The following is an 8,564-nucleotide window of genomic DNA, read 5'->3' on the forward strand; positions in this document are numbered from 1 at the left end:
TCGTTTCGGGATAGGCATTGCTACTTGACGGATGGGCACTTAAAGCAATTAAATTATTAAAGGTTTTCTCTTTACGTCATAATAAAGTTGAAGGCTGACACGTGTTCATTATTTACTTCCGGGACAATATTTCAAGACGAAAAATAAATAAATAAAAATGTTGTCATCTTAGTTAAAATGGCTTCTCTTGACAGAGTGAAGGTCCTGGTTTTGGGTGATTCAGGTCAGTGGTTTGCCAGCGTGCTATTTGATTGAAAAAGCCGTTTGCAAAGAGCTGTCGGAATAACTCATTTTGTCAGTGTAACACTGCAAAAATAGCGTTAGTATACGTTGTATATTTGGATGTTAGCATAGATTGCATTTGCAACGTTTGCATATCATTATTTTACTATCCTTAGTGTTCTGTGGTATTGCTACTTCTTGGTCAGTTCTACAAGCATTCAAGTTTTTATCTATGTGACCACTCTAGCACTAGAGTAGGAACTGTACTTCCCTCTAGGGTTTTCAGCGCACTTGGTTATGATTTGCACTTTATTGTACGTCACTGGATAAGCGCATCTGCCAAATGTATGCAATATATTGTAATAGTGTGGAAGTTGCGTTTTTCTTGCTGCTGTACAACTCCACCCTCCCGAAAGATAACCATAGTGATTTATACTAATCTTATAGGGGTTGGGAAGTCGTCTCTGGTTCATTTACTGTGTCAGAATCAAGTACTGGTGAACCCCTCCTGGACAGTAGGCTGTTCTGTGGATGTGCGGGTAAGGAACCACTACCATTTAGTTGGCTTCATTTTATGAAGGTGACTATCATCCATGTCACTGAAATAGGTTTTCTGTTATAGAATGTGTGTCCTCTGTCGTTATGTAAGTAGGACTATGTGAATTTCAAACCACTGTTTCTTCTGCATCTGCACTGGAAGTTATGTGTGGCATAATGTGTTTGACAAGCTACATGTTTAAATCCAAGATGTGACACTTATTTTTCGGCCTAAAGCAAAGTATTTCATCTGAATTGCATGCAAATAAGCATACACTCAGTGAGCAGTTTATTAGGTATTTATTAGACTTATTTTTTTGACTTCTGCTGCTGTAGCCTCTCCACTTAGAGGTTTGACGTGTTTTGTGTTCAGAGATGCTCCTCCTCATACCACTGTTGTAATGTGTGGTTATTTTTGTTACTGTCAGCTTCCTCTAAGCTTTGACCAGCCTGGCCCTTCTCCTCTGACCTCTCTCATTAACACCAACAATCATTCCATGGTCAAAGTCACTTAGATCAGATTTTTTTCCCCATTCTGACATTTGGTCTGAAAAACAGCTGAACCTCTTGACCATGTCCGCATGCTTGTATGCATTTAGTTGCTGCCACATGATTGCTTGATTAAATGTTTGCATTAGCAAGCTGGTGTACAGGTCTACCTAATAAAGCTTCAGCCCACAGTGTTTATTTTGTCCCATTTGTCCTAATACAAAGGTTCCCATTCCTAATCCTAGAGAGCTACAGGGTCTGCTAGGTTTTTGGTGTTACTCTGCAACTAATTGATAAAAGAAAGCAGTTCATCTATCTTCACATAATTGGATCTGAATCAATGATTTTAAGACGTAAAACAAAAACCTGCTGACTCTATGGCCCTCCGGGGCTCCAGAATTATTGGAGAAAAAAGGCTGTATCAAATACACAACCTGGAGAATGATCTATTTTTGTGTTCAACATATGGGAAAACTACATGCTTTTATTTCAATACATTTACTCTCATGTTTCAATGTTTTTTACTTAGTAATCTCATTTATTACAAAAATTACAGGTGCCAAAATGATTGGCACCCCTAACAATTATTCTAAATAAAATCAAACAAAGTGAAATTGGCAATGAAATGTAATTGAATTTAGTAATCTCAGTCTAAAGGAACTATATTGTGTCATTCCATCACTTCCTGTTTCACTAGAGTATAGAACTGAGGTAACAAGCTATTGTGATATTTGAATTGTGGTATTATGGTCGATATTTGAAACCAAAGCCATGTAACTGTAACTAATAGCTCTATTAATCACATGCATTTTTACAGTTTGTTATGAAGATGTTAGCTTTGAGTTTTGAAGTGACAGCAAACTACACTGTGAATCATACACTCACAGAATCATTATTTGGCAGATACATGACTACAAAGAGGGAACTCCAGAAGAGAAGACCTACTACATTGAATTGTGGGATGTTGGAGGATCTGTGGGAGGTACCAGCTGTGCAAAGAGTACCAGAGCAGTTTTCTACAGCTCCGTCAATGGTAAGGAGGAATGGAGCAGGTTTTCCCCTTCACTATGGCATCGATGCCTGGCAATATTAATTATAGCATTTTTATGACAGTGTTTTGTTTGTATTAATGAAAACTTTTTTTTTATGTATGGCTGATCTGACAGAATGTATGCCATATACAAGATGTTTTCCTCTAAATTGTAATATTGCCCCCCCCCCCCCGCCAGGCATCATACTGGTCCATGATTTAACAAACAAGAAATCTTCACAGAATTTATACCGTTGGTCATTGGAAGCCTTCAATAAAGACTCTTCCCCCACAGGAGTTATCATCACAAATGGGTATGTGTCTCGGTATTTACCTACAGGAAGTAAAGCTCTCACATTTCAGTAACTGTTTGATACCTACCTAGATCTTATGAGATCATATTATACAGTCCCCACCAAAAGTATTGGAACAGCAAGGTCCTTTGTTCCATTGTTTTTGCTATACACTGAAGATAATTGAGATTGAGGTCAAAATATGTACATGAGATGACAAATCCCAATATCGGCTTTTATTTCCTGGTATGTTTATCTAGAGTTGTTAAACAACTTGGAACATATTACCTTTTGTATCAGGCCACCCAATTTTTAGGTGAGCAAAAGTATTGGAACATGCGACTGACCGGTGTTTCTTGTTGCCCAGATGTGTTGATTGGTTAAACAATAAATAGTTCTGAATGTATACTCTTGGTTTTAGCCTTGGGTCTTGCCTGTGAAGACTATTCATCACAGTTCAAGCAGTCTTCTACTCTGTGATTATCTTGCATGTCCATATCCTGATGGCGATTAATATGATACATCGTGCAGCCCTATAACACACATAAATTTTATTTGTAATTGCTGCTTTTCTTTTTCACATCTCTGTATAAGTTAAGGTAACTTTTTCACATCACTGTATTAGCTAATGCAACTTTTTCACATCGCTGGATAAGCGAAGGCAGTTTTTTCACATCTCTGTATGAGTTAAGGTAACTTTTTCACATCACTGCATTAGCTAATGCAACATTTTCACATCTCTGTATAAGCTAAGGCAGCTTTTACACATCACTGTATAAGCCAAGGCAACTTTTTCACATCACTGTTTCTTTCAGTTAAGGTAACTTTTTCACATCACTGTATAAGTTAAAGCAACTTTGCTATGCTTCCCCAGGGATTATGACAGGGAGCAGTTTGCTGATAACCTGCTCCCCCTTCTGGTGATCGGGACCAAGTTCGACCACATCCCAGAGAACAAGCGCAGCGACGTACTGGCGCGCACCGCCTTCCTGTCAGAGGACTTCAACGCTGAAGAGATAAACCTGGTGCGTGTGTCCATCCGCCCATGGTCTGCTTTGAGACGCCCCTGTCCCTCCCCTAAACCCCTCCCGCAGTGCCATGTCTGCACTGTCATCTCAAACCCAGAACTCATGCGCTTCCCAGGGGACCCACTGATCTTACCTGGTGCAGTTGCGCCAACTACGAGGACCAGAAGGTGGAGTTCGCACTTTTTGAGAATCTGTCATATGTTCCAATACACCAGACAAGCTCAGTAAAGTATAGAAATGTATTTGAATCCAAAACAATGTTACGTATTTAACCCAGCTCTGGTGCACTGCCAACACGTTTGCCAAGGCAATACTACGGCCAATGCTAATGGAAAACATTCTGTTATTCTTTTTTGACACAAGGGGGTGCCAAAGTGTCAAAAACGGTTGTGTCTCAATTCAAGGATGGTGTATTGTTGGACAAGTGAATGGACTGAGAATGGTGGGCTGAATGGACTGTTCTTATCATTATGTTATGTTATTACATTACATTACATTATTGGCATTTGGCAGACGCTCTTATCCAGAATGACGTATGGTTGATTAGACCAAGCAGGAGACAATCCTCTCCTGACTATCCTGACAGTAACTGAGCAGTCATTCTGGGTAATGTGCCTGTTACACACACACATTAGCACACCAAGGAGTCTCTCCTATCAAAACTGCAGCACTCTGTGGCATCTGGATTCCAGCTGTTTTCCGCTGTTGTTTACAGGACTGCACCAACCCCCGCTACCTGGCAGCAGGCTCTTCGAATGCAGTGAAGCTGAGCAGGTTCTTTGACAAGGTGAGATAGGGGGCTAGCCCACCAACATTGTGCATGCCGATGTGCTGCTCGAAGGATGGACAAAAGAAGCCATTACCCCTTGCTGTCAAGGCTTAGATAGTTGCCCATGTTAAAATCGTAGCAGAACCAAGGTCACTGCAATTGCTTTCACTAGTCTGTGTGTACTAACCAGGGGGTGCCCTGGAGGACTGGTATGTGTACTGGTTTTTGTCCCAACCACTTACTTTAGTTTGAGATTTCTAATAGCTCTATAAACTGCTGTACCTGAACACGGTAAAATAGTTTGGCTACACTCGCAGCCTGCGGCTGAAGCTGGTGCTCATACAATTGATATGATTGAGCCAATTAAGTGAATTAGAGCAGAAGAATATCCTGAAGCAGATCAGCCCTTGTTGTGTGTCAACCCCAGATGTCTTCAGTGTATTTCAAAAATAATTGGCCTTGCTGCTCCAATACTTTCGGAGGGGACTGTATTGAAAAACATATTTTGCACAGTACTGTGAAATTACTTGTAGTTGCTTCCACATGCAGTGATGAAAGAGCCCGTGTCCTGCATTTCAGGTCATTGAGAAGCGATACTTCACGAAAGATAGCAGCCAGGTAAGTTTGAAATGCCCTGGCTGGATCAGGCGTTGAGCTTTCAAAATTCACATGACTGAATTCACATGACTGATTCAGCACTACCAGAGAAGATTCTGCAAGTTGTTTTAGTTTTTTTTCTGGTTTTGAACATGAAGCTCTTTCTGTTTCCCTACAGGCTGGCTATTCAGACCGGAAGCGTTTCAACTTCAAGAGCCTCCATTATGACTGAGATTGGGCCAGGCAGAGATGTGCACACGATTTCACATTTCACATTTCATATTTTAGATTTCACATTTAAGATTTCACATTTCAGATGGAGCTCATCTTCAAGTGACGGGCATCAGCCACAACCCGTCAACTTTTAATTGAATCGGCTAAATCATTAACATTCTTGGCATTTTATATGTGTATAGACTCATGAGTGACAACTGAAGACTGTCAGAAATGCATGCATGCTTTGGCTCTCCAGAGACCTACATTGCACACAGCCCCCCATACTGTGCTCGCTTGCACAATGCCTGTCAGTCTGGCAAGCAGGGCACTTGGTGTCTGATGTAAACCACATTTCTGTTATCGCAGGAAGTGAAAGAATAGCTGCAGGCCTGGTGTTATCTACCTTTGAAGCACTGACAGAAGATGCTCGGAACAGGAGAAGCTGCAAATCATTTATTTATTTGCCTCTGTACTCCAGAATTTGATGGTAACTGGTCTGCATTTATAGAGGGGGTTAGGTATCTTGCTCAGGGACACTTTGACACACCGCGGGCGGGATTGAAACCGGCAGCCCTCCTACTGTCAGACAACTGCGGTTACCTCCTCAGCCAATGTCGCTCAATTTGGTTTCACCATGTAGCAATTACGGCAGTGTTTATACAAAGTCCCTCCATTTTAGGGCACCATAATGTTTGTGATACAGCAATGTTATGTAATGAAAGTAGACATGTTTAGTATTTGTTGCATATCCTTTGCATGTAATGACTGCTTGAAGTCTTTGATTGATGGATGCTGGGTGTCTTTTCTGGAGATGCTCTGCCAGGCCTGTATTTCAGCCATCTTTAGCGCATGTTTGTTTTGGGTCCCATTAAGTTCTCTTCAGCATATGAAAGACATGCTCAATTGAGTCAATATTGGGTGATTGACTTGGTGTTGTCTTGCTGGACAATGAACCACCGGCCAATGAGTTTTGAGGCATTCACTTGAAGTTGAGCAGATCGGATGTGTCAATACACTTTAGAATTCATTCTGCTACTACCATCAGCAGTTATATCATCAATGAAGACAAGTGAGCCAGTACCTTCAGCAGCCATACATGCCCAGTCCATAACACCCCCACCACCATGTTTCACAGATGAGGGGGTGGGGGGATCTTGGGCAGTTCCTTCTGTCCTCCATACTTAGCTTTTGCCTTCACTCTGATGTAAGTTAACCTTCATCTCATCTGTCCACAAGACATTTTTCCAGAACTGCGGTTGCTCTTTTAAGTACTTCTTGGCAAACTGTAACATGCTATTCTGTTTCTGCGGCTAACTAGTGGTTTGCATCTTGCAGTGTAGTCTCTGTATTTCTGTTCATGAAGTCTTCTGAGGACAGGGGTTATTGACAAATTCACACCTGATCAGAAGAGTGCTTCTGATCTGTTGGACAGGTGTTTAGGGATTTGCCTGCCGTTCCCTTTACAATTTGTAAGCTCACCAGTGATCTCTTTCTTCTTAATTATGTTCCAAACAGTTGATTTTGGTAAGCTTAAGGTTTGGCCGATGTCTCTTACCATTTTATGCTTGTTTCTCATAATGGCTTCTTTGACTTTCACTTTCACCACAACTTTGGTCCGCATGTTGATAAACGGCAATAGGGGGATCAAAAGACTAGAGGAAAGACAAGGTGCTCTCTTATACCTGCATTAAGGAGGCAATTAAACACATCTGAGTACCTGGCTTTCCCTGTTACACAAGCAAGTCATACATTGGGGTGAATTGACTTATCTTTAGACATTGAATCATCCAAATTGATTGAGTGTATTTCTGCTGCTTTAAAGCTGCTAATTGTTTTTCATTTATTTATTGAGAGTTTGGAAATAGTTGTAGTGTTTATATTATGTTTATTGTGCATAGATAATATACAAATAATATAATATTTTTAGTTTCATATTAAGAATTAGGTTTGGTGTGTATATATATATATATATATATATATATATATATATATATATACACATACAGTGATGTGAAAAAGTGTTTGCCCCCTTCCTGATTTCTTACTTTTTTGCATGTTTGTCACACTTAAATGTTTCAGATCATCAAACAAATTTAAATATTAGTCAAAGACAACACAAGTAAACACAAAATGCAGTTTTTAAGGTTTTTATTATTAAGGGAGAAAAAAAATCCAAACCTACATGGCCCTGTGTGGAAAAGTGATTGCCCCCCCTGTTAAAACATAACTTAACTGTGGTTTATCAAACCTGAGTTCAATTTCTCTAGCCACACCCAGGCCTGATTACTGCCATACCTGTTCTCAATCTAGAAATCACTTAAATAGGACCTGCCTGACAAAGTGAAGTAGACCAAATGATCCTCAAAAGCTAGACATCATGCCGAGATCTAAAGAAATTCAGGAACAAATGAGAAAGAAAGTAATTGAGATCTATCAGTCTGGAAAAGGTTATGAAGCCATTTCTAAAGCTTTGGGACTCCAGCAAACCACAGTGAGAGCCATTATCCACAAATGGCGAAAACATGGAACAGTGGTGAACCTTCCCAGGAGTGGCCGGCCGACCAAAATTACCCCAAGAGCGCAGCGATGACTCATCCAAGAGGTCACAAAAGACCCCACAACAACATCCAAAGAACTGCAGGCCTCACTTGCCTCAGTTAAGGTCAGTGTTCATGACTCCACCATAAGAAATAGACTGGGCAAAAATGGCCTGCATGGCAGAGTTCCAAGACGAAAACCACTGCTGAGAAAAAAGAACATTAAGGCTCGTCTCAATTTTGCCAGAAAACATCTTGATCCCCAAGACTTTTGGGAAAATACTCTGTGGTCTGACGAGACAAAAGTTGAACTTTTTGGAAGGTGTGTGTCCCATTACATCTGGCGTAAAAGTAACACCGCATTTCAGAAAAAGAACATCATACCAACAGTAAAATATGGTGGTGGTAGTGTGATGGTCTGGGGCTGTTTTGTTGCTTCAGGACCTGGAAGACTTGCTGTGATAAATGGAACCATGAATTCTGCTGTCTACCAAAAAATCCTGAAGGAGAATGTCCGGCCATCTGTTCGTGACCTCAAGCTGAAACGAACTTGGGTTCTGCAGCAGGACAATGATCCAAAACACACCAGCAAGTCCACCTCTGAATGGCTGAAGAAAAACAAAATGAAGACTTTGGAGTGGCCTAGTCAAAGCCCTGACCAGAATCCTATTGAGATGCTGTGGCATGACCTTAAAAAGGCGGTTCATGCTCGAAAACCCTCCAATGTGGCTGAATTACAACAATTCTGCAAAGATGAGTGGGCCAAAATTCCTCCACAGCGCTGTAAGAGACTCATTGCAAGTTATCGCAAACGCTTGATTGCAGTTGTTGCTGCTAAGGGTGGCC

At 40.9% G+C, this 8,564-nt stretch overlaps 1 protein-coding gene across 1 annotated transcript; it reads left to right on the forward strand.

Moving 5' to 3' along the window:
* The first annotated feature begins 124 nt into the window (after positions 1 to 124).
* Positions 125 to 7,130, forward strand: LOC133124542 (rab-like protein 3). The gene is made up of 8 exons (XM_061235830.1): positions 125 to 223; positions 670 to 761; positions 2,152 to 2,281; positions 2,478 to 2,592; positions 3,446 to 3,596; positions 4,315 to 4,386; positions 4,948 to 4,986; positions 5,144 to 7,130. The coding sequence occupies exons 1-8, from the start codon at positions 178 to 180 to the stop codon at positions 5,195 to 5,197; spliced, it is 699 nt and encodes a 232-aa protein (XP_061091814.1). The 5' UTR covers positions 125 to 177; the 3' UTR covers positions 5,198 to 7,130.
* The last annotated feature ends 1,434 nt before the right edge of the window (positions 7,131 to 8,564 follow it).

This window comes from Conger conger, chromosome 3 (assembly GCF_963514075.1).
Source record: "Conger conger chromosome 3, fConCon1.1, whole genome shotgun sequence".
In the NCBI taxonomy this organism is placed as follows: domain Eukaryota; kingdom Metazoa; phylum Chordata; class Actinopteri; order Anguilliformes; family Congridae; genus Conger; species Conger conger.

Excerpts from the sequence above, each read along its gene's own strand:
- LOC133124542 (XM_061235830.1), top strand. The coding sequence starts at position 178 with ATGGCTTCTCTTGACAGAGTGAAGGTCCTGGTTTTGGGTGATTCAG. Across the intron at positions 762-2,151 it reads GCTGTTCTGTGGATGTGCGG|ATACATGACTACAAAGAGGG; the intron begins GTAAGGAACCAC and ends ATTATTTGGCAG. Across the intron at positions 3,597-4,314 it reads ACGCTGAAGAGATAAACCTG|GACTGCACCAACCCCCGCTA; the intron begins GTGCGTGTGTCC and ends TGTTGTTTACAG.